Genomic DNA, 24563 nt, shown 5'->3' with positions numbered 1-24563 from the left:
ATGACGTCATTCCGGCGACCACGACACTAACGATGAAGGCGGAGTCCACCGACACCACCTACCGGCGCGCAGGGGTATTGCTGAAGAAAAGTTCTCCAGAACCAGTCTAACGCCTGGAATCTGAAGCTGATCGAATGACGAACAGAGATCCCCCAACATACAGTTTTAAGCACTTAATTCTGCACATCACCCTATTTTCTTACACTGGTGGATATTAGGAAAAAAATATTTAAAAAGTACTTACGAGATACACATGTGGTATGAAGTCAATAACAAACAGTGCACAGTTGGGGAAAGGGCAAGGACTCTGAGCTGTAGAAAATCCAAAAATGAGCAGAGAAGATGGGAGAGGTACTCCATCACTGCTGTCACTTTGAATATACATATAGGTACTAGTCCTTAATGTGAAAGCTTTTGCATGGCATGAGAATGGTCTAAGTAGCCTTAGCATAATGGCAATCACTAATAGATTAATGCAGTCAATCTGTAACTAGCAAATATATACTCTTTCACAGTACCTATTTTAGTGTTACAGTGGATTCAAATGATATAAAGAAAATCCTGGGTTTGATAACCAAACTACCTTGGAAAAATAGGAATATCTAACACCAATGTAGGAACACACAAGTATAATCTTATTATAATATCAAGGGGATGTGGGTTTGCAGGGAGTAAATTAGGCATACTTGCTATAGGCCTTATAAAAGTGATCATTGTTGGACACAAGATGAAATTGGAACATGAAAGGAAAAAATAACTCAGGGGTTTCTGAGGAAGCGAACTCCAGGTTGAAAACTCTGAATGACGCAAGGAAGATGGCAGCGAGACAGAATACTGATCAGGCGTATTTGCTGAAAAAATGAAAAGGAGACATATCTGGAAAAGGATTTTCCCAAGCCCAATGCAGCCATCACAAAATCAAGCACTCTACAAGTACTCACCCCAGTCAGCTAAAAAGAAAATATCAGACAAGCAACACACATGACTGCAGAGCGCATAGCTCCATAAAACAGTTGGCAAACTTGCAGATCAAAATTTCAGGGCCATATCACCTCCATTGCCCACCAGCAGTGTTCAAGGGTGTTCAGTGATGACTGGAAAAGAGTTAGCAGGTAATCAAAAATGTAGAATTCAGGATTGGTGGGACAGAATAACCCAAGAGAGTAAGACAAATGAAGTAGCAGGTGAGCAGGAAAGTGAGAGCACGCAACTTACTTCCCTTGCAAAATTAGAAGACTAATGCAGTTGTATATTAAGAGTAAAGTCCATTGCACTAATCAGCCCATGCTGGCAAGGTGGCACACTATTGGTAAGAAACTCTACAGGAATAAAAGGTTAGGAGATTTGAAAGAACATATCTGTGCAGTACGGAGGTAGTGTTGTCACTGAGCAGCAAGAATACCACACTACAGACTGAACACTGCAAAGCATGTTCCCATCAACTGAAGAATTGTTAATTGTTTAAAATAGCAGAGTTGTTTTAAGAAATGAAGGAATGAATGAGGAAGATGTGCATAATCTAGACCGAAGTGGGCAGATGTACAACAGATGTACAACAGTAACCATCTTGAGAGGAAGGAATGATCACAATCTTGGGAGCAAGGAGCAATCACATTTGACACACAGAAGTCAGTAAAAAAAGAAAAATATTCTGAGAAAAAAAGATCAAGTATACATACTAAAAACGTAATACTTTCACAAAAAGGAGAAGATAAAGAGTCAAAGGCCATTCCACAGGAAGACAATGGTTAAACAGTCCACAACATCCACACAAATTGTTAGAGCCAGCATTTCTCGAATGACAAAATAATCCATTAAATTCATGTTAAGTCACAGCTCTTTGAGATCATCTGCAGAAGAGGGCTCAAGAAGCAAGAAGCACCAAGTAGTGCCACAAAAAATAGGTCAAAGGGGATGCTTGGGAATAGTTATCTCTGCAATTTCTAAACACATATGAAATACCACTCATCAGCCATAACCTGTTACAATTAAATGTAGAAAAGGAAGCAGAGTTGCTGTTTTGTTTACGATAAGGATAAAGAGAGCAAGGAGTAAGGTGTGCCTAGGGGCACACACGTCTGGTTTCAAAAGCTTGTATATGTGTGATTGTAAATAAAATCTGAAAACTCTGATAAAATCTTTAGAAAAAGTGCAGACCGGGATCTTCAGCCCAGTGACATAATCTGTGTTCCACCTTATGTCTAAAATAGAAAGCTAGCCAATGGATGAGACGTCTCAAATTGTTTCCCTGAAAAAGTTAATATGGGACATCATTTTTAACATTGCTTTTTAACAAAACAATACAAAAAAAGGCAATCTTGAAAGAAGTAAAGTACCAATGTTCAATGGATCAGAGATCTTCATTTGATGTGTGTAAGATTTGTGTTCTGTTTCATCAGCGTGAGATGTTCTGTGATAGTCCCTTGCTCCAGTTCTTTGATCGTGGGGATGTACTCCATTTTTCTGAAAACAAGAACATAAGATGAACAAGGCTGTACATTATTTTTGCAAACAATAATAGAAAATATGCTAATTATCTTTACCCGTGCTTTTCCCCTTCCTTATGGTGTTCAGGCTCTCAACCTTTGTATGTTTCCTGAAGCCTCCTGTGAAATTCTGGCATTTCTGGCATTTCACCCAAATTTAACACATTTGGTAGCAATCTAAAAACTGATGGCATTTGGTAGCCCAAAAAGATAAGTAGGAACACTGATCCAAAGGTACAGACCCTGTGCCTGGAGACAGAAGGACTTATATCACCCTGTAGCTGCACCACCTTTGCACTTAGCAATGTCAGATTATCCACTCTGCCTCTTTAATGCCATGCAAGTGTAAGCTGATGTGCCAACATCAGGTCTTATTTTACCCTCCATCCTTCAAGTCTGACTTTTCCTTTCTTCCACCTCTTGTCCGATCAATCTTTTATTAGTGTATCCTCTTATCTACCTGCACCTGATCCTCCTCAACTATCTGCTGCAAAGTGGCAAATAATAAAACACTCTACACTCATTGTCTCTGTTCCCCGCAGCTCCGGAGAAGCTTCATAACTCTGAAACTTCTGTTGCTCTCAGACTACTCCAGCATCTGTTGGTATGATTTAACCAGGGCTCCTCTGGTCCTTTAAGCTTCTTACTAGAACAGCCACTTTATCAGGGCCATTGGTTGCTGTTTGCCAACCACCCCCCTCCCAGTATTAACTAAAGATTGGATTCAAACTATGTGTGAATGGGTGGGTACATCTACTATGCTGAAAATAAAAACAATACTTACCTTTGTATCACTCTTTGTAGTTGATACTCTTACTAAAGATTCTTTACCTTGTGAATATTCTCAAGCACCAGACTGGATCCGGAAGATTTTTCAGCACAGCCCCTGTGTGCCAGTAGGTGGTATTGTGCGGCTCTACTCCGGAATTGAATAGTGGGTCCATACATGGAGCACGCATTTGAGCTGGCATCAATTTCTTTCTCAGTATTGTCCACGCCATCGGACACAGAGCTCTAGTAATCAATTGCGCCAGCATGTAGATCTCTAGAATTGGGATCATTTTGGATGTAAAAGAGTCCATTTTGCAGAATAGGACGGTGGGATTGTGGTGCAGAATCTGCAGTTAGAGTATCCACCAGAAGGATTACGTTATTTACCTGTAAGCATCTGTTCTTGGCATGTAGTGCTGTAGATCACATGCTTTGCATACTACTGCCATCTAGTTCTGAGTCTAGATGTGTGCAAGTTGTTTTTCTTGGAAGAACTCTGTTGAGTCACAAGGTACAGTGACTCCTCCTCTTGATAATCCACATGAACATCAACTCCATTGTTAGATTGTTTTACCGCAGGCGGGTGAGAATGGAATGTAAAGTAAGTGGTTGTTAATGACGCCCATGAAAGAAAAAAAAACGAAACAAACACAGACCATTCCGGACCCAACCACTAGATTGTGGACTAATGCACCGCATGTGAATCCGGAAAAGGATTCATGCTGCAAAAGTGTAAGTAAAGAGATGTAAATGCATATGAATACAGTAAAGTAACTGCAATGACCACAAGTGCACGGGGAGGAGTGTGGGCACATGTGAATCTACAGCACTACATACAGATGCTTAGTGGGTAAGAAACATAGTCCGTTTGAGGGATGTGTGGCTGTAGATACACATGCTTTGCATAGACTGTATAGCAGTGCCCTCCAAAGCGGTGGCTAACCTGAGGGTGTTGCAGTTGTTTGAAAGAGTGTACGAGGTACTGCCTGACCTACATTAGCTTGTAGGCATGTTAAAGCATTCACACAATGTTTATTGAAAGTGTGTAATGTAGACTTTGTAGCTGCTTTGCATATATCAGCTAGTGGGGATGTTGCCCAGGAAAGCTATAGAAGCCCCTATCTTGCGAGTAGTGTGTGCTTCAGGGGTGTAGGTAAAGTGCTTTTGGCTTTAATGTAACATGTCTGAATGCATTTATCTATCCACTTGGCAATACCTTATTTAGATATGGGCTTTCCTTTATGAGGGGGCGCAGCAATAAAGAGCTGTTTTTGCAGAAGTCTTTACTGTGGTCAATGTAGGACATAAGGGCACTCTTAACACCTAATGGCTCCTTAAAGCAGGATATGGTTGCCTGTAATTGACGTGCTGCCTTGATTCAGAACGCTTTTATTTCCTCGTAAGCACACTTTGGTGTATCTTGGGAGGTGCCTGGCTCCAGCTAAGTGGACGAGATGCTGAAAGGGCGATTTCAATATTTTTATTCATTTTGTGGTTTAGATTTTCCTCTTTATTTTCACGTGGTTTTATTTTCCAGTATGGCTTGCTCGCACGGGGGCCTACGAATCGCACAGGTTGGCTGGAACCCAGTTCCTTGCACTTTTGATTTATTCCATCCTGTTTAATTCTTGTGCACTCAGCGCTAATTGGCCACGCCCTTCTCATTTGAGAGACTACTTAATTCAAGTTAGAGCACGTCTGCGCAGCTCCTTAGAGCAGGTTTCGGTCGCTTGCAATTGACCGCGCAGATTTGATTCAAAATGCTTTGATTTCCCTGTAAGCACATTTTGGTGAATTTAGGGTGGTGTCTGGCTCCTGCGACATGGGCGCCATATTGAAATGGCGATTCAAGTATTTTATGGTTTAGATTTCTCCTCTTAATTTTAACTTGGTTTTATTTTCCAGAACAGCTCGCTCGCAGGGACCACGCGTTTATTGCACTTTTGATTTCTTTCGCCTGGTTGCGCCAATTTGCCACAACCTCCTCCCATATGGAGCAGCAGATACACGCCACTGGCGCGCCAAAGGCAAGCCCGTCTGCCCCAGAAAAATCGACAACAACTCGCTATTCAAACTTTGAATTAATGGCACTTAACGGCAAAGGTAGGTTCTTGGATTGCCTCAGTATTCCCGGTCAAAAACTTTACAGATCTTATGCTCCGCTTACTACTCACAATTGTTTTTGGAGACTCACACTAAAACCATCCCATTAGGACCGGTTACTTCTACAAACTCTGTTAAAGAAAGCATTAAGCCTTTGAATTGTGCACTTACCAACATCAGATCGATCGTCAAGCATAGCTTAGATCGTGCTGATCTTATAGACCACCAACACTTGGACATATTGTTTGTTACTGAGACCTGGACAGACGCTGCTTCAGGCCTTCACTCAACAGAAGACACCCCTGTCCCTTAAAAAGGGAGGGGGTCTGGCAATTATACACCGTGACTCGTTTACCACCTCCTTCTTAGCCACACCTCCATTTGTGAAGCTTGTCATTCAATATTCAACCTACTCAGCATCACTGTTTTAAGGGGATATTATTATATCGTCCCCCAGGTCCAAGGTCACCTTTTATTGGCAATGTTGGCTCTCTGTTGGAAGCAGGCTATGTTCCAGTAATTTCACTCTGTTGGGCGTTTTTCATTTCCCACCTCGTTGGGAAGCACCTTTTTTTCTACCTCTGACATTGTTGCCTCTGTAAGAGCCACTATAGTAACCACTGAGAGAGGAGTGATGACCCTGGCCACATTGGTATGAGGGGGAGTCATCAGAGGAGGTACTTTTGGAACCCGGTTTGTAGGTGGAGCGGCAAAAGGAGCCACGAAGACCAGGTGTCTGAAGAGCACCCATAGATTTGGCAGTGTCTATCTTTTTTCATCTTTTCAAGGGCCAGGTCTACTTGGGGAGCAAAAAGGTGATCTCTGTTACAAGGGACATTTAATAGACTTTGTTGGACATCTGACTTAAATCCAGATATGCAATGTCAGACGTGGCACCGCAATAAGATGCTAGTATTCATACCCCTAGCAGCAGTCTCAGCCGAATCCAAGGCACACTGTATAGATGTGTTGAAGATGAGCTTGCCTTCGGAGACAGGCTCGTAATCCCTTTTCCTGTGCTCATGTTGGAGATACTGGAGGAGTTTCTCCATCTCGTCCCAGTGGGTATTGTCATACGTAGCAAGCAAACCCACTGAATTGGCAATACGCCAGTGGTTGGCAGATTGAGCTACCACCTTTTTACCGGAGGTGTCAATGAGCTTGCTCTACTTGCCAAGAGGTGGGACATCAGTGGCAGCTTGGGAATTGGCCCGCTTGAGAGCGTTAGTGGCGAAAAGCGAGTCAGTAGGTATCTGTCCCCGGGATAGATGGGAGTCGGATGGAGAGGCTTTATCTTTTTTATCCATCCTGGGAGTTATGATTCTGACTCTAGAAGAGTCTCTATAGTGGTCTTCCGTATGGCGTAACATACCCTTAAGCATAGGGAAGTGTTGGGTGGCCTTATGTGTGGTCCTATTCTAGAGGTTCCTTGTGTAGCTCACCCACATGAAAAGTAGCGGCTATACCAAAAACTCCTGGTACGATGTGGAATCATCAGGAGGAGATGGACAAGCGGGGTATAGGTCTGGTTCGGTGTCCCCTGGAGGCTCTACATCATATATGGTCCAGGGTGAGGGTGGTGGTGTACCAAAAGTGTCATCCCATTCCCCATGTCCACCTGTGTAAGCGCGTGGAGACCCTTGAGGTGTTATATCTAGGGGATCTCCATCGGAGTATGTGGGAGAAGGTGAATGTGGTGGTGGAGGCAGTAAAGGACCGGTACCTTTGTCCACTTTCTTCTTCTGTTTGGCCGGGACCGGTGTATCAATAGCCTCTTCGAAGGAGAGTTTTATCTTCGATGGTGGTGGGCTAGAATCGAAGGTTTAGCCGGAATGCACCCTGTGTGGGGCTGGATATGTATCTGTTTGTGGCCAGCATTACATTTTTCTTGCAATCTGTAGAGTATAGGTTCCACAGGCTTGCCTTGATCCGATTTTGAAGCTGGTTTCGGAGCCAGTTTCAAAGTTGAGGTGCGTTTCTATTTTGCAGCCAAAGGTCCGGTAAGAGCCAAAGATGGGGCTGGTTGCCTCAGTATCTAATGTTGACTCGGCACTGAATTGGACAATGTTGAAGACTTTGACTGGTGTTTCGGTGCCGAGGGCGGGCACCCAAATCAGTTTTCTGGTACTGATCATGGCCCGAAGTCAGTGTTCGTCCGAAGGCCTTTTGTTCAGTAAAGATTGAATAACTCTTAGGTTGTTTGAGATGGGGCGAAGGGTGGGCTGCCGTATTCACGAATTGTTGAGCCAGCAAAATGTCCTTGATCTCCATTTCGAGATTGAGGTCGGAGCCGGAATTGCCCTCAATGGAGAACACCTCTTTCTCCGCCACAGATAGTCTGAGGATTTCAACCGCCTCTTCCTCAACACCTTGTTGTAGGGACTGTCTTCAATACTGCTCCGCTGCTTTTCGCGTCGATGTGCCTGATGGGATCTTAGAGTCTTTTTCAAGTGGAACGATCGGCAGGCCTCGCAACACTCTTCCCTGTGTTCTGGTGACAAACACAGGTTACAGACCTGATGGAGATCATTCCAGGGTTATTTTGCATGGCAGTTCGGGAAGAAACAGAAGGGTGTCCGATTAATCACCATTAGGACATCCTCTGGCGAAAACAATACCGATGAGGGTGAGCACGAACCAAACAAAGCACTGTAACGGTCTCAACCAGGAGCGCAGGCACATACATCTGAAGATGGAAAGAAAACAATCTAACAATGGAGTTGATGCCCATGCGCCTTATTACAAGAGGGGGAGTCACTCTACTTTGTGACTAGAAAAACTTCTTTGAGAAAAAACAACTTGCACACATCCGGAAAAACACTAGATGGCAGGTGTATGCAAAGCCTGAGTATCAAAAGCCACACATGCCTCGAACAGAGCATTTCTGAAGATAAATAACTTTTTTCTCTGATGGATGCTTCAAATCGCAAACTCCTCACCTTGTAAAATGATACCAAAGCAGTACCTGCCAATGTGGTGGGTCTATGGAATGGCTCTGACTAAAATGTCTTGCAGGACCAAAAGACTAAACTGCCCTTACTGTTGGACATGGCTATAATTAAAATAGTGCTTTGTTTAAGTGGGCATTTATGCCTACTTCGCAGCCTAGCAGATATCCGGGACAGGTACTTCACATGCCAGCGCAATGGTAGCAGTCTTGGTCCTGGTGGAATGGGCTCTCAGCCCGTCCAGAGTCTGCTCCTCTGCCATCGCGCAGCAGATCCTAATACAGAGAACTATCCATCTGGAAAAGGTCTGTTTCTACACCATTTTTTGTCCCAGAGAACCCCACAAAGAGCTGAGAACTCTCTATGGGTCCAAACAATGTAACGTATATTCAGGGATGAGGCGGGGCAAAGAATGTTGGAAAAGTGATGGATTTTCCGACATGGAAAGCTGATACAACCTTTGAAAGAAAGGGCGCCTTGGTCTCGACCACCAGCTTCTCAGGGAAGAAAGTGGTATAAAGAGGCTGAACTGACAAAACCTTGAAGTTCACTCATGCAACAAGCCGATGTTATCATATGGAGAAAAAACGTTTTCAGAGTCAGCAGATGAAAGGGACAACTGTGCTGCGGCTCAAAAGAGGTGCACATAAGGAAAGTAAGGGCCAGTGTGAGGCCCCACTGTGACATCACAAAAGCTATCAGGAGAAACAAATGGACCAAACCTTTAGGGAAACACATTACAATGGTTGATTTTGAGTGGTATTGTCAGGAAGCCTCAAGAAAGCAGACAGGGCTGACAAATAAACTTTAACTGTACCAACTACAAGTCCTTGGAGGACCAAACACTTAACAAAAAGTATAACATCCAACTTTTTGGCTTGTATTGGGTGCATTGAACTGTTACTACACATAGCCACAAACCCGCCCCAGTATAAACTGACATCGTGGAATTACTTCTGCCTTTTAGGTTAACATCCAGTACCTCAAGAGGGAGAGTAAAAGCAGTCAACTGCTGCTGCTCAATCTTCAAGCATGAAAGCATACATTGTGCAGGCCTGGGTGCAAGAACCAGCCTTGCTGCTACGACAGAATCTCCTCCTTTAACAGCAGCTTGATCAGAGAAAAGATGCCCATGTCCAGATGTTTCAAGGAACCACACTCTCGTGGCCCAATCTGGAACTACTGGGTTGATTTGGTACTTGTCGATCTTCTTGAGAACTCAGGAGAGGTAGCGGTGGGAAGCCATACAAAGATCTTGTGGTCCACTCTAGGCGGAATGAGTCTCAGAGAGACAGCCTTCTTGAGAATTCTAAAGTATACATTTTTTGACACTACACATCCTCTGCACTGGTGAAGAGGTAGAGGAAGGGCTCTCCCCATTTGGGGAAGCTGTCCTATATCACCTCCAGATGTAGTTGCCATTCTTGATAAGCTAGGTGGTTTACTAGCCAGGAAATGCACTGATGATTCAGCTAATTCCAGGAGCCAAGAGCTTCTAGGCACAGAACCCAAAACCCCATATCACTGTGCCTGTTGCAGTATCACATTCCAATGGTGTTCCACCTTCCTCTTGAAGGATGGCAGGGAGGCCTTCAATGCTAAGTGGATGTATTGCAGCTTCAGTCAGTCGATGAGGAGGCGGGTCTGTTGAATGATTTTACTTACCTGTTTACAGGAAATATCCCTGTGTAGTATCCAGGTGTACTACACTGTGTAAGAAAACTAATCTCAAAAGTCAGTTACCTGTAATTTTACAAAAAATCCCATTCAAAGTCAATGTACTGTATTCTGAAAAGCATTGCATTATCAGTAACACTATTGTGATCACATCAAAGTACATTTACCATTGCAATTCCAACTGTGTTACCACGGTATATTTACTGCAAAGTATTTATCACTTACCTATGCCAGGCTTGCTTGGTTCTAGGAAATAAATTAACTAAAAGAATATTTTTACGTAAAAACAAATGGGCTGAAGTTCAGTCTGTGAGTATGTGAAATAATTTGTTGACTGAGTGTGTACAACAAATGCTTAACACTGTCCTCTGATAAAGCCTTACTGCTCGACCACACTACCACACATAGAGAGTGAGGTGCTATCTACTTTACCTTTGCCTACCTTTTGAGTTCCACTGGACTCTGTGCACACTATGCCTCACTTTGGTATTATTATATACAAAGCCAGCTTCCTACAGGGCCTCTGCCCTAGACCAAAGTCCTCTAACTCCACTTATCTCAGGTTACATCCCCAACCCATTAGTGTATTACCTGTTACCACCATCAACTCTAGGTGGGGAAGGGCAAAGGGTCTTCCACTGGTCCAATTGCAGTCTTCTGCAGTGGTTGAAATATCAGTATCATAGCCTGCTTTGAGGTTGTTGCTGGGGGGGGGACTGTGGGCTGGGAAGTTAATTGCCCTAGCTTTCCTGGACATTTGCCTGCTGGACCCCCTTCCACATTATTGAAAGGACAGACTGGACTATTAAGCCGGGAAGTGCAGCCTGACTCGCTACTGGAAAGCAGAGACCGGCCGCCTGATCACACCCGCTGGTGATCGGCGCTCCTCTGCCTTCTCGCGACCCCAGGACACTCACCCGATTGTAGCCTACCGATGCCGGATCCGTCCTCAACGTCCTCCTTGCAAATCACGACTGCTACAGGCCAGACTACCACTGAAGGAGAGAAGACTTTTCCACCGGAGCTGCTTGATTCCCGCCGCCTCTGACCCAGCGCCTGACTCCAAAATGGCGGCCCGCGAGGACGCCGCCTGACCGGAGCCGTTTGCCACCCTTCGAGGTACTGACTGTTGTGGGGACGCTATACAGGGGGGCGATGGGATGTTCTTTTCCACCATTTAAATGGAGACAACTGGGCCGCTTGTCCTGTCTCGACAGCCTACGCGTCTGACTCTAAAATGGCGGCCCGCGAGGACTCCTCTTGACCCGAGCCTCACCGGAGCCACCTGCCACCCCTCCCGAGGCACCGGCTGCTGCGGAAATGCACACCATGGGCGAGGGGATGCCCTCTCCTCCATCTAGGCAGAGGCACCTGGTCTGCTTGCCCTGCTTCGACCACCACCTACACGCCTGACCTCAAATTGGTGGACTATGAGGACTCCTCCAGAACGGAGCCTCCCCCAAACACCATTCCCACGGTGCTAGCTTCTGAGGGGTCATCTGTTATGCAGAGACTGGATGTCTGCAAATACCCAGGCGGAATCCACTCGGGCTGCAGGACCTTCAGTATCCATCTCCTCCGAGCCTGACCTCAAAATTGGTGGAGCGTGAGGTCTTCCCCTGACCGGAGCCTCACCTCGGTCGCCTGGACTGTCCTACTGGAATCTCATGGTTCGCCACCCCGGCGCCTGCCCGGAAAGGACGAACCTCAGGGACTCTCCGGCCCGAGCTCACCAGTTACATCGTCACACAAGACTCTCCGGACTCTGCCGCCCAGGATCAGCCTCCCCCTGTGAAGTTAAGCCCCCGCACCTCAAGCCTAGCCAAGTGACCCCACGGCCAGTGAACTCCAGATACAATGCCCCACAGGATTCCAAATCACATGTTCAGATGAGTCACGCCGAAGTGAAGCCCTGACGGCCCGACGCCAGCCCTCCGACGCCACCCAAGCTCTATAACGCAGCTAAATCAGGCACCTCCCCTACACTACCACCACGATGGCCCGGGACCTGCCGCCCCCTCCTCCACCAGTCCCACTCACCCACCTGAAACCTCACAGCCGGAACTCCTTCAACATCATTTCCCCCCCCTCCTCTCTACAAAACTGAGACGCACTTTCAAGCAGAAACTCATCTGCAAACATAAAGAAACCCTAATCATAGACATCTACCACTCGGCCTCCAATGGACCGATGAAGATGGACTTGATATTCCACACCGAGAGACCGGAATACTGGGTATCCACGATCAGAACGCGACTGTTTATCACCAAAGAACAAGTTACTTACCTTCGGTAACGATATATCTGTAAGAAACAGTAGTTAGTATTAGATTCCTTACCTTAGAATATCCCCAGGCGTCAGTCTGGATCCGGAAACTTTTGCGTAGCAGTACCCATGCGCGTCGGTAGGCGTCGTCTGCAGGCGTCCCCTGCGGCTCCGCGTCGTGATGACGTCGCTGGAGTATATAGACGCCGCCTCCGCGCGCTGACGTCAGTTCTTTGCACACAGCTTTTCCGCGCCAGAACACGCAGAGCCATGGAAGAACCAACACTGGTGCCATGCGAAACTAGGGCCCTGAAGGGGATGACCTTAACCCTATGTATCAGTTCGCAGAACGGGGAGGACGGGTGGGGCGGTAAGGAATCTAATACTAACTACTGTTTCTTACAGATATATCGTTACCGAAGGTAAGTAACTCGTTCATCTGAAAGAAACAGGTTAGTATTAGATTCCTTACCTTAGAATAGATACCCCAGCAATACCAACCCCGGTGGTGGGTCTGCGAACCAATACAGCTTACACCAGAAAGTCCTGGAGGACAGAACGGCCAAAAAAGCCATCCCTCCGGACTTGACTGTCCAGGCAGTAGTGCCTTGCAAACGTGTGCAGCGAGGCCCACGTAGCCGCCTGACAAATGTCCTGCAAGGGGACTCCCCGGCCCAGGGCAGTAGTAGCCGCCGTGGCCCGAGTGGAATGGGCCCTCAGCCCAACAGGAGGCTCCTTCCGAGCCAAAGAGTAGCACGCTTTGATGCACAGGACGACCCACCGAGAGATGGTCCGTTTATGCACCGCCCTGCCCTTCTTCGCACCCACGTAGCCAACAAACAGTTGGTCATCCACCCGGAACTGGCGAGTGCGATCCATATAAAATGAAAGCGCACGTTTTGGGTCCAGACGATGGAGCCGCTCTTCATCCTTTGAAGGATGCGGTGGCGGGAAGAAGGAGGGTAAGGTGATGGACTGCCCGATGTGAAAAGCAGAGACTACTTTGGGCAGGAAAGAAGGTCTAGTTCTCAGAACCACCTTGTCTGGATGAATGGACATGAAAGGAGGTTTGACAGAAAGAGCCTGGAGCTCACTCACTCTCCTGGCAGAGGTGATGGCAACCAGGAAGGCCGTCTTTAAAGTCAGGAGACGGAGAGGACAGGAATGAAGTGGCTCAAAGGGAGCACACATCAAGAAGGTCAGAACCAGGTTCAAGTCCCACTGAGGCATCACAAACGGAACAGGTGGATACAAGTGCGTGATGCCCTTCAAGAATCTCGTTACAATAGGGGACTTGAACAAAGAAGGTTGATCAGGCAGCCTTAGAAAGGCCGAAAGGGCAGAAAGGTAGCCCTTGACAGTGCCCAGAGCAGAGCCCTGCTGGGCAAGAGAGAGAAGAAAGAGGAGAACCTCGGAGAGAGGGGCAGAAAGAGGGTCCACAGCCTTTGCTGTGCACCATGCCACAAATCTGTTCCACCGGCAGGCGTATACCGACTTTGTGGAGGGACGCCTGGCTGCCAGAATCACATCACAAACTTCAGGAGGCAAGTCAAATGGCCTCAACTGTCGCCGCTCAATCTCCACGCATGGAGGTGGAGACTGGACAGGTTCGGGTGGAGGACCGTCCCCTGCTGCTGCGACAGAAGGTCCTCCAGAAGGGGCAGGCGGATCGAGGGACCGACTGACATGCTGAGTAGCTCGGGATACCAGTACCTTCGAGCCCAGTCCGGAGCCACAAGGATAACTTGGGCCCGGTCGCGCCTGATCTTCTTCAGCACTCTGGGCAGAAGTGGTATAGGCGGAAAGTCATACAATAGACCGCAACTCCACTCGCGCCGAAAGGCGTCGCCGTGCGAGTGCCGTCTTGGAAACTCCAACGCGCAGAACTGATGACATTGCGCGTTCTCTTCCGTGGCGAACAGATCTAACCAAGGCTCTCCCCATTGCAGAAAGAGGCCTTTCGCCACGTCCGAGTTCAGACGCCATTCGTGATCCACCGAGCACCGACGGCTGAGTTCGTCCGCCCTGGCGTTCAGAGAACCTGCCAGGTGTTGAACCGTCAGAGTCACGCTCTGACGTTCCAGCCATTGCCAGAGACGCAGAGCCTCCTGGCAAAGGGTCCACGACCCCACTCCGCCCTGCTTGTTGCAGTACCACATGGCGGTGGTGTTGTCCGTGAACACCTGCACTACACTCCCGTTGACAAAGGGGAGGAATGCCTTCAGTGCTAGACGGATCGCACGCAGCTCCAACAGGTTTATATGGAGCCGGGACTCCGCCGGAGACCAGATGCCTCTGATCTCCGCCTCTCCCAAGTGGCCTCCCCAGCCCTGGAGGGAAGCGTCAGTCACAACCACGTGCTCCGGGTGGGGAAGGGAGACGGATCTGCCTCTGACCCAATCGCGGTCCGTAAGCCACCACCGCAGTTGTCTCGCAGTGCCCTCCGAGATCAAGACATGGTCGGACAAGTTGCCCTGATGCTGGGCCCACTGCAGAGCCCGCATCCGCCACCGGGCGTGATGCACCAGAAGGATGCAGGAAGCCATCAGCCCCAGCAGCCGCAGCGTCAACCTGACCGAAACCCGGGATAACGGCTGAAAGATGGGAATCAAAGCCTGTATATCCCGGACTCGCCGTTCCGGAGGATAAACCCGAAACTGCGCCGAGTCGAGAACCGCTCCGATGAAAAGGAGCTTTTGAGAGGGACACAGGTGTGATTTCGGCACATTGATGGAAAACCCCAGCTCGTGCAGGAGGTCTGCCGTCATCTGAAGGTGGTGGACGACTGTCTGGGGCAAGCCCGCCTTCAACAACCAGTCGTCCAGGTAGGGGAAGACTGAAACCCCCAACCGGCGCAGATGGGCTGCGACCACCGCCATCACCTTCGTGAACACCCGTGGGGCGCTGGTAAGGCCGAATGGGAGCACGATAAACTGAGAGTGCTCGTGGCCTACCGTGAACCGCAGGTAACGCCGGCAGGACGGGGATGTGAAAATACGCATCCTGCAAGTCCAACGCTACCATCCAGTCTTGCGGGTCTAGAGCAGCCAAGACCTGAGCCAAAGTCAACATCTTGAACTTCTCCTTCCGGAGGAAGCCGTTGACGTTCCGTAGATCCAAGATAGGACGTAGGCCCCCTTTGTCCTTCTTGGGTACCAGAAAGTAGTGGGAATAGCAACCACACCCTACTTCTGGCCCAGTAACACGCTCGACGGCCCCCTTGGCCAAGAGGGCCGTAACTTCCTCCTGCAGAAGTGTCAAGTGGTCCCCCGACACACGGTGGTTCTGCGGTGGCATGGCTGGAGGAGTGGTCTCGAAGGGGAGGGAGTAGCCCCTTCGGACGAGCTGCAGCACCCACCTGTCCGATGTGATAGTGCGCCAGCGGGAGTGGTGATGGCGAACCCTGCCACCCACTGGCGTCACATGGGCCTGAAAGCATGGACTAGGAGGATTTGGAGGCCGATGCTGCGGGAGCAGGTGTGGTCTGACCTCGCCGTTGTCCCCGACTGCCTCCACGGCGGACTCCACGGCCGCCACCGCGTTGAGAAATGTGTTGCGGCGCGTGGCTGGCAGCACGTGTGGGACCGCCCCTTCCTTGGCCACGAAAGGAGCGAAACGAACCCGTTTGCTGGCACTGGGTCGAGAGACCCAAGGACTTGGCCGTGACCCTGGAGTACTTGAAGCGCTCCAGCGCGTGGTCCGCTTTGTCGCCAAACAGGCGACTGCCATCGAACGGCATGTCCATCAAGGCATTCTGGACATCTGCCGAAAAGTTGGCGGACCTCAGCCAGGCGTGACGACGAATCGCCACCGTCGTGGACATCGCTCTGCCCAGCGAGTCGGTCGTATCAAGACCACACCTGATGGAGTATTTTGCTGCGTCTCGGCCTTCAATCATAGCCTTGCCGAGCTAAGCCCGTACCTCCTGCGGGCATTCCGGCAGCAGGTCCGCGACCGTATCCCACAGAGAGTGGGAGTAGCGGCCCAAGAGGCATGCGGTGTTGCAAGACCGCAGTCCCAAACTCAGGGACGAGAAGACCTTTTTTCCATACTGGTCGTACCTCTTGGATTCCCGGTCGGGCGGGGCCGACGGGAATGCGGTCTGGGAAGTCGAGGCCTGGATCACCAGACTCTCAGGGGTGGGATGGGTGGACAGGAATTTGGGGTGATCCGGACACGGACGGTGGCGTCTGGCCACGTTCCTATCAACAGGCGAACCTGAAGCGGGCCTGGACCACGTGCCCAAAAGAACGTCAGATAAGGCTTCGTTAAACGGCAGCAGTGGCTCCTGTGGGCATGACTGCGGTTTGAAGACCTCAGTGAGGATGTTAGGCCTCACGGCCGCGACGGGGAGCTCAAGGTGTAAGGCCTTGGCCGCCCTCATCAACACCACTGAATAAGCAGCCCCCTCCTCCGAAGCCACGGTAGGAGGCGAGACAAAACCAGGGTTAGGAGAGTCGTCCAGACCACTGGCGTCACCCAAATCACCTGTCCAGTTCACATTGTACTGACACTCGCGTGACAGAGGGTCCTCAGACCCCTCCCAACCCTCTCCGTAATCTACATCTTCACCATATTCGGAATCAACAATGTAGACCGGCTCCCCGGGGTCCACAGGCCCCATCGGCGTCGGACTCGGCGTCGGGCGACGCCGGTCCGACTCCGCGTCTGGAGTCAGAGAGGGTACGGGGGCGGCGCCGCCCGGAGCCGGCGCCTGAGCACCGGCGCCGCGCGGGGGCGGCGTCGGGGGCAACCCCGATGGAATCGGCGCCAGAGAGGCCGGTAGACCAGCCGGCGTCGACCCCGAGGGACCCTGCGGCGCCGGGGTCGGAGCCGTCGGCGGCGCCGGGGCCGGAGCACCCGGCGGCGTCGAGGCAGGAGCACCCGAACCGCTAGGGCCCCCGGACGGGAGCACAAGGCCCGAAGGCGCCGTAGGCCCCGCCGGAGGAGACAGTGCCCTCATGGCCATGAGGAACTCCTCTATCTCCCCGGGCGTCGCGCCTTGCCCAGGGACCGTAGGGTATGGAGCAGGCCGCGCCGGCGACTCACGCGGTATCAGACCTCGTTCTAAATCTATCTCCTTGGTCTGCAAGGGGTTGGTTAGACCTGCTGCTCCCACCGTTTTAGCCCTCTGGAGTTGGCGGCAGCGTCTGGCCAAATCGTGGTCCTATTAGAATAGTGGGTTCCTGGTTGTGCCTTTTAGCGCAGTCAGTCAGCGCTCTAGCAGTTAGCGACAAACCGCCATTTTGTGTGCGCGAGAATTTATCTCTGCGCACTTCAACTGTTGTTTTTCCGGCGGCTGGTCGCGCTTCTCTGCGTGCCTATAAGCCCGCGTTTCTGACGGGGTTATTTCAACCCCCATTTGTTTCCTGAGCACCTTGGTTCAAGAAGAGGTTTTCCCTCTTCTTTGAGGTCAAGTTCTGTGATTCTGAGTTCCCGCTTTTCTCCGCAAGTGAACTAGTAGCGGCTCCCTGAAAGTTCCTCGGCAGCCGTCCTATCATCATTTCCAGTTCTGTACTTTGAGTTGGAGGAAGAAAATTCTTGTTTCCTGTGCCCAGAGGTCTAAAGGTATTCGGTAGGATGGTTTCCTACATGACTGAGTTCCTGTAATTCCGAAGACCACTGGGAGGAGTATTCTGTATTATTTGAGAGCGAGTTCGTTTTACTTATTTGGGTATCTTCCAGATTCCATTCCCTCTGTTCAGTACATTCACAAGAACTGAGAGAGACATTGTCTGGAACATTACAGAGTCCTGAGTTACAGACTTCAGAAACACTTTCCATGAACTTACTGAACCTTACAAGTCATAGGATGGTGTATTCACTGCACTAAGATTTCCTGCCAAAGAGTGAGTCCGCTAGCAGAGTTCTTCCCCAGGCTTCAGGTCTACAAGTATATAGGGGTACTATATGATATGCATATTATTATTACCAATGTATACCATCTTTAATACCATCTTAATATCATCGAAATTTCATGGTCATCTTTCAAGGCTTATCAAGTCAGGGTCAAGCAGCGCACTCATTCTCCTTGGACATTATTTACAGAGAGCAGCTAAATCCACACAGTACACAGGTAGGATTCTAGTTGGGAGGAATTAGTTCTGTGCCACAGTATTATTTGGAACTGTATTAATGTTGTGCTCAATCTTGTAGGTGAGACCAGACCAGAAATACTGAAGAGTCTTGGTGACACCCGTGTGGCAGTCTCTCTTTTTCATTCCACTTCCCCTTTCCCTTACTCTTCTGGGCTTAGAGAAATCTGGGTCCAGGGGAGTGGGGGAGTTGGGAAACATTCTGCTGGGAACCTCTCCTTCATGCCATCTGCTTCTACGGAAATTCAAGGAATTCAGGTACACTTTGTGACAGATTGAAGTGCCCTGTAATTCTTCCGTCCGAGCAAGATGGCTGAAGGCCTTGATGTGAAGGCGTTAGCATCTGTACTAGAAGGGTTACAGAAGCAATTGAGTGAAACCAGGGAAGAGGTTAGGAAATCCAATTTAGAGGCAGGCTATGTTCGTCAGAGATTAGATCAGCTGTCTGCGAGTCCCAGTCCGAACTTTGGGGGGTTAAAAGCTCCAACCTTTGATCCATCCCCTACCTCCTCCTCAAATTTAACTACACAGGTGGTACATGCCATGTCTCCGACCATCCCGTTGGCGGCCCCAGAGAGGTTTCAGGGAGATCCCCATAAGGCGCAAATATTTATGACCCAGTGCTCTTTGCATTTCCTTTGCAAGCCAATTCTATTCAAGGAGGACCAGTCCAAAGTGGCTTTCGTGCTTTCTTACCTGAGTGGTGACGCAGCTGCATGGTCCATGCCCTTGGTAACCTCGAACAGTCCAGTCTTGTACAAATTCGAAGACTTTAAAGCGGAATTTTTGCGAATCTTCGATAGAAGAACCATTTCCCAGACCACCGACAATGAACTCTTAGATTTGAAACCGGGGAATAAAGAATTGGTGGCTTATCTGGCGCAGTTTAATAAATTAATTGTAGAGACTAATTGGCCATCAGAAAAAAGGGCAGCAATCTTCTACAGAGGACTTAAGGATGAGCTTAAGGATGGTCTTGCTCAAATTCCCAAGAGACCTACGGATGTTTCTGAACTCATAGATTTAGTGCTCCAGATAGACCAAAGGCAATCTGAGCGGCGGAGTGAGAAGCGCAAGGATTTCAAACCATTTCCTCCTCGTCTGGATCGGGTGCGTGCAGAACCTGTCAAGATTGGTGAAGGCATCCCTGGAGAAGAGCCCATGCAAATTGGAACGGTGAGGGGCCCTCTCACGATGGAGGAAAGAGAGAAACGTCGAATAGGAAAACTCTGCATGTATTGCGGTCTGTCTGGTCATTTTGTTAGGGAATGTCCAAAAAGATCAAAGTCTAAGCAATGGGTAAAAGACAAATCCCACCAGTAGATGGAGTTGCTCTGGTGGGAGGTTCGCAAGAGACAACTCCCAAATCTCAATCTTTAGCAAACACACTGCAGTCAGCGGCACCCCACTTGATTTTGTCTTGTAGGATCCAATTTGGGAATTCTTCGGAGGATGATGTCGCAACTATGCTAGACTCTGGGGCAACCGGAAACTTCTGTGATATCCGTTTTGCGAAATCTTTGGGAATCCAATTCGAGAAAAAACCCCGCCCAGAACCGGTGCGGGCAGTCGATGGAACTAATCTATCTTCTGGACCTATCGTTTTTGACACTGAGAAGATCACAGTTTTGGGACCGGGAGAGCATCGAAGTTATGTTCATTTCAACTTAATTGACGCTCCACAGTTTCAGATGATTTTGGGATTACCGTGGCTCACCGAGCACAATCCTCACATTGATTGGGCGAGTCGAACGGTGGAAATGAATTTCCTTTTTTGCTCAGAGCATTGTTTTCATTCACAATCTGAAAAGATTCAGACTTCCATGCCATTGGGATTCGTTGATCATGCTCAAATGATTTGTGCAGTGGAGATACCAGAAATTCCCACCGAATACCAAGACTTAAGAGAGGTGTTCAATGAAAAGGAGGCGAATAAATTGCCACCCCATAGAGAATACGACTGTCGAATCGAGTTGGAGCCTGGAGCCTCTTTACCATGTAGTCGGATCTATGCTTTATCTGAACCAGAAAACCTCCATTTGAAAGAGTACATTGAGCAAAATTTGGCATGTGGTTTCATTCGACCATCTCAGTCACCAGTGTCTTCTCCACTCTTCTTCATTCCAAAGAAGGATGGCTCTCTGAGGACTTGCATAGATTATAGAGCCTTGAATTTGGTTACTAAGAAGAACCGTTATCCATTGCCCCTCATCTCAGAACTTTTAGATCAAGTGAAGGATGCTCGCATCTACACCAAGTTGGATTTGAGGGGGGCTTACCACTTAGTTCGTATGGCCGAAGGAGAGGAATGGAAGACGGCCTTCCGAACTCGGTTGGGGTTATTCGAATACCAAGTAATGCCATTTGGTTTATGCAATGCCCCCGCAGCCTTCCAACATTTTGTAAATGATATCCTGCGAGAGTTTTTGGATCGTTTTGCAGTGGTTTACATTGATGACATCCTCATTTTCTCTGACAATCAAGAAGATCATGTGGGTCATGTTCGAGCAATTTTGGAACGACTACTGGAACACCATCTATTTGTGAAATTGGAAAAATGCGTTTTTCATTCCACCAAGGTGGAATTTTTGGGGTTTATTCTTTCTCCAGAAGGCGTATACATGGATGATTCTAAGCTACAAGCAATTCGTTCCTGGCCAGCTCCAAAGTCTGTAAAGGAAATCCAGAGTTTTTTGGGATTTGCAAATTTTTAACGACGGTTTATTCAAAAATTTTCCGAAAAGGTTAGTCCCATTACTAAATTGTTAAAGAAAGATGCCCGTTTTGATTGGAATGAGGACTCGGAAGAAGCTTTTCAGTCCTTAAAATCAGCCTTTGTCTCCGCACCAATTTTGCAGCATCCCGATATGAAGGAACCTTTTTTCATTGAAGCCGATGCTTCCAATCTGGCCATTGGGGGGATTTTGTCTCAACGCCATAAACAGACAGGTCAGCTGCATCCAGTGGCCTATCACTCAAGAAAATTATCTTCCGCAGAAATAAATTACTCAATTGCTGACAAGGAGTTGTTGGCCGTGAAGGATGCGTTTCAGGTCTGGAGACATTATCTATTGGGAGCAAGGCACGTGGTGACTGTTTTTACGGATCATCGAAATCTGCAATTTTTGAAATCGGCACGAACCCTTACACCCCGTCAGTTACGTTGGTCGCTTTTCTTTGCAGATTTTGACTCTGTGTTGACTTATAACCCTGGATTTGCTAACGGAAAAGCTGATGCTCTTTCTCGTCTCAGCACGGAAGGAGAGGCGGAAAAGACCACGGAGGGTTACATCATTCCTCAAGATAGAGTGGTGGCCATTGTGGAAATTGGAGATTTGATCAGAGAAGAGTTCTGCAAAGAGGAATTTTCTAATTGGATCATGGAAGGTCAGGATCGGGAGGTACGAGATGGGACGCCATTCGTGCAAGGACAAATGTTTGTTCCAAGTGAAACCCTGCAAAAGGAAGTCATTCAACGGCTCCATGATCATCCCTTAGCTGGACATAAGGGAGCAGACAAGACTTTGGAACTAGTAAAGAGGATTTTTTTTTGGCCAGGGATGGACACTCAGGTGAGACAGTACGTAGCCACTTGTGAGCCATGTGTTAAGGGAAAAAGTTCTAGACAGTCCCCTCAGGGGTTGCTTCTACCCTTACCTACAGCCCCATCTCCTTGGCATACCATCCTAATGGATTTTATTGTGGAATTACCTTCTAGTCAGGGGTACTCAGTCATTTGGGTAGTGGTAGACCAATTCACCAAGATGAGTCACTTTATTCCCTTGAAGGCCTTACCCACTGCTCCACAATTGGCCTCTTTGTTTGTCCAACACATAGTTAGGCTACATGGAGTCCCAAAGGTAGTGATTTCGGACAGGGGACCACAATTTATTTCTCGATTCTGGAGGTCATTTTTGAAAGGGTTGGGAGTAGATTCCCGTCTGTCTACCAGTTTCCACCCCGAGACTGATGGCCAGACAGAAAGAGTGAATCAGGATTTGGAGCAGTATCTTCGCTTGTACTTAATGGATCAGGAGGGAGAGTGGCCTGATTTGTTGAGCACTGCGGAGTTTGCCTATAATAATTCTGTTCATTCCGCTACAGGTATCTCCCCATTCTTCTTGAATTCTGGTCGACATCCAAATATGATCCTGGGTAGGGAGGAGGTAGAGGTCCCAGCCGCTGAGGAAGTGATTCAGAACCTACAGAAGACATTTCAGTTGGCTTCTCAGAATCTTTCCAAAGCAAAACTTGGATATAAGAAACAAGCAGACAAACGAAGGAGAGAGAGTCCAAAATATAAGGCTGGGGATTTGGTTTGGATTTCTACCCGACATATGAGATTAGTTGGAAATAGGAAGTTTCAACCTAGGTTTGTAGGTCCATTCCCAGTTGAGCGTATGATCAATCCAGTCTGTGTCAGGGTCACTTTACCTAAGTCTATGAAAATTCACCCCACATTTCATGTCTCCTTAATCAAACAGAGCCCCCCAATGTTGAGACAAACTCGCCCCCCCGTTCCTGTGCAAGTTCATTCGGCTGAAGAATTTGAGGTGAAAAGAATCCTGGACTCTAAGAAGAGAAGAGGCAGTCTTTTCTATTTAGTGGATTGGAAAGGTTTTGGCCCAGAAGAGCGATCTTGGGAACCCAGTTCTAATGTCCATGCCTCCAAGCTGGTTGCCGAATTTCACAAGACTTATCCACAGAAACCCAGGGAGGGGTCTTTGGGCGGGGGTACTGTCAGACCTCGTTCTAAATCTATCTCCTTGGTCTGCAAGGGGTTGGTTAGACCTGCTGCTCCCACCGTTTTAGCCCTCTGGAGTTGGCGGCAGCGTCTGGCCAAATCGTGGTCCTATTAGAATAGTGGGTTCCTGGTTTTGCCTTTTAGCGCAGTCAGTCAGCGCTCTAGCAGTTAGCGACAAACCGCCATTTTGTGTGCGCGAGAATTTATCTCTGCGCACTTCAACTGTTGTTTTTCCGGCGGCTGGTCGCGCTTCTCTGCGTGCCTATAAGCCCGCGTTTCTGACGGGGTTATTTCAACCCCCATTTGTTTCCTGAGCACCTCGGTTCAAGAAGAGGTTTTCCCTCTTCTTTGAGGTCAAGTTCTGTGATTCTGAGTTCCCGCTTTTCTCCGCAAGTGAACTAGTAGCGGCTCCCTGAAAGTTCCTCGGCAGCCGTCCTATCATCATTTCCAGTTCTGTACTTTGAGTTGGAGGAAGAAAATTCTTGTTTCCTGTGCCCAGAGGTCTAAAGGTATTCGGTAGGATGGTTTCCTACATGACTGAGTTCCTGTAATTCCGAAGACCACTGGGAGGAGTATTCTGTATTATTTGAGAGCGAGTTTGTTTTACTTATTTGGGTATCTTCCAGATTCCATTCCCTCTGTTCAGTACATTCACAAGAACTGAGAGAGACATTGTCTGGAACATTACAGAGTCCTGAGTTACAGACTTCAGAAACACTTTCCATGAACTTACAAGTCATAGGATGGTGTATTCACTGCACTAAGATTTCCTGCCAAAGAGTGAGTCCGCTAGCAGAGTTCTTCCCCAGGCTTCAGGTCTACAAGTATATAGGGGTACTATATGATATGCATATTATTATTACCAATGTATACCATCTTTAATACCATCTTAATATCATCGAAATTTCATGGTCATCTTTCAAGGCTTATCAAGTCAGGGTCAAGCAGCGCACTCATTCTCCTTGGACATTATTTACAGAGAGCAGCTAAATCCACACAGTACACAGGTAGGATTCTAGTTGGGAGGAATTAGTTCTGTGCCACAGTATTATTTGGAACTGTATTAATGTTGTGCTCAATCTTGTAGGTGAGACCAGACCAGAAATACTGAAGAGTCTTGGTGACACCCGTGTGGCAGTCTCTCTTTTTCATTCCACTTCCCCTTTCCCTTACTCTTCTGGGCTTAGAGAAATCTGGGTCCAGGGGAGTGGGGGAGTTGGGAAATATTCTGCTGGGAACCTCTCCTTCATGCCATCTGCTTCTATTGAAATTCAAGGAATTCAGGTACACTTTGTGACACGCGGAGCCGCGGGGCCACCCGAACCCCCGGCCGCATCGGGGGGGAGTCGGGGGTACGATGACGACGCCCCGACTTCTTGTGTTTCCTACCTGAGGTACCAGAGAAATGGCGACGACTTCCGGAGCGCTCGTGGCGGCTCCGCGACCGCTCCCTCGACCGCTCCCTCGACCTCCG

At 48.4% G+C, this 24563-nt stretch overlaps 1 protein-coding gene across 3 annotated transcripts in view; it reads right to left on the bottom strand.

The window, feature by feature from the left end:
• The window catches only part of CEP152 (centrosomal protein 152), a 1079595-nt gene that overhangs the window by 516898 nt on the left and 538134 nt on the right, over positions 1-24563 (bottom strand). For all 3 annotated transcript variants that reach the window (XM_078684802.1, XM_078684801.1, XM_078684803.1), the window contains one exon: positions 2337-2463. In XM_078684802.1, coding sequence (XP_078540928.1) covers positions 2337-2463 — 127 coding nt within the window. The remainder of the gene's footprint in view (positions 1-2336; positions 2464-24563) is intronic.

Source organism: Lissotriton helveticus, chromosome 3_2 (assembly GCF_964261635.1).
Source record: "Lissotriton helveticus chromosome 3_2, aLisHel1.1, whole genome shotgun sequence".
In the NCBI taxonomy this organism is placed as follows: domain Eukaryota; kingdom Metazoa; phylum Chordata; class Amphibia; order Caudata; family Salamandridae; genus Lissotriton; species Lissotriton helveticus.
The sequence above is the reverse complement of the archived record's forward strand: the minus strand, read 5'-3'. Positions and strand labels throughout refer to the sequence as shown.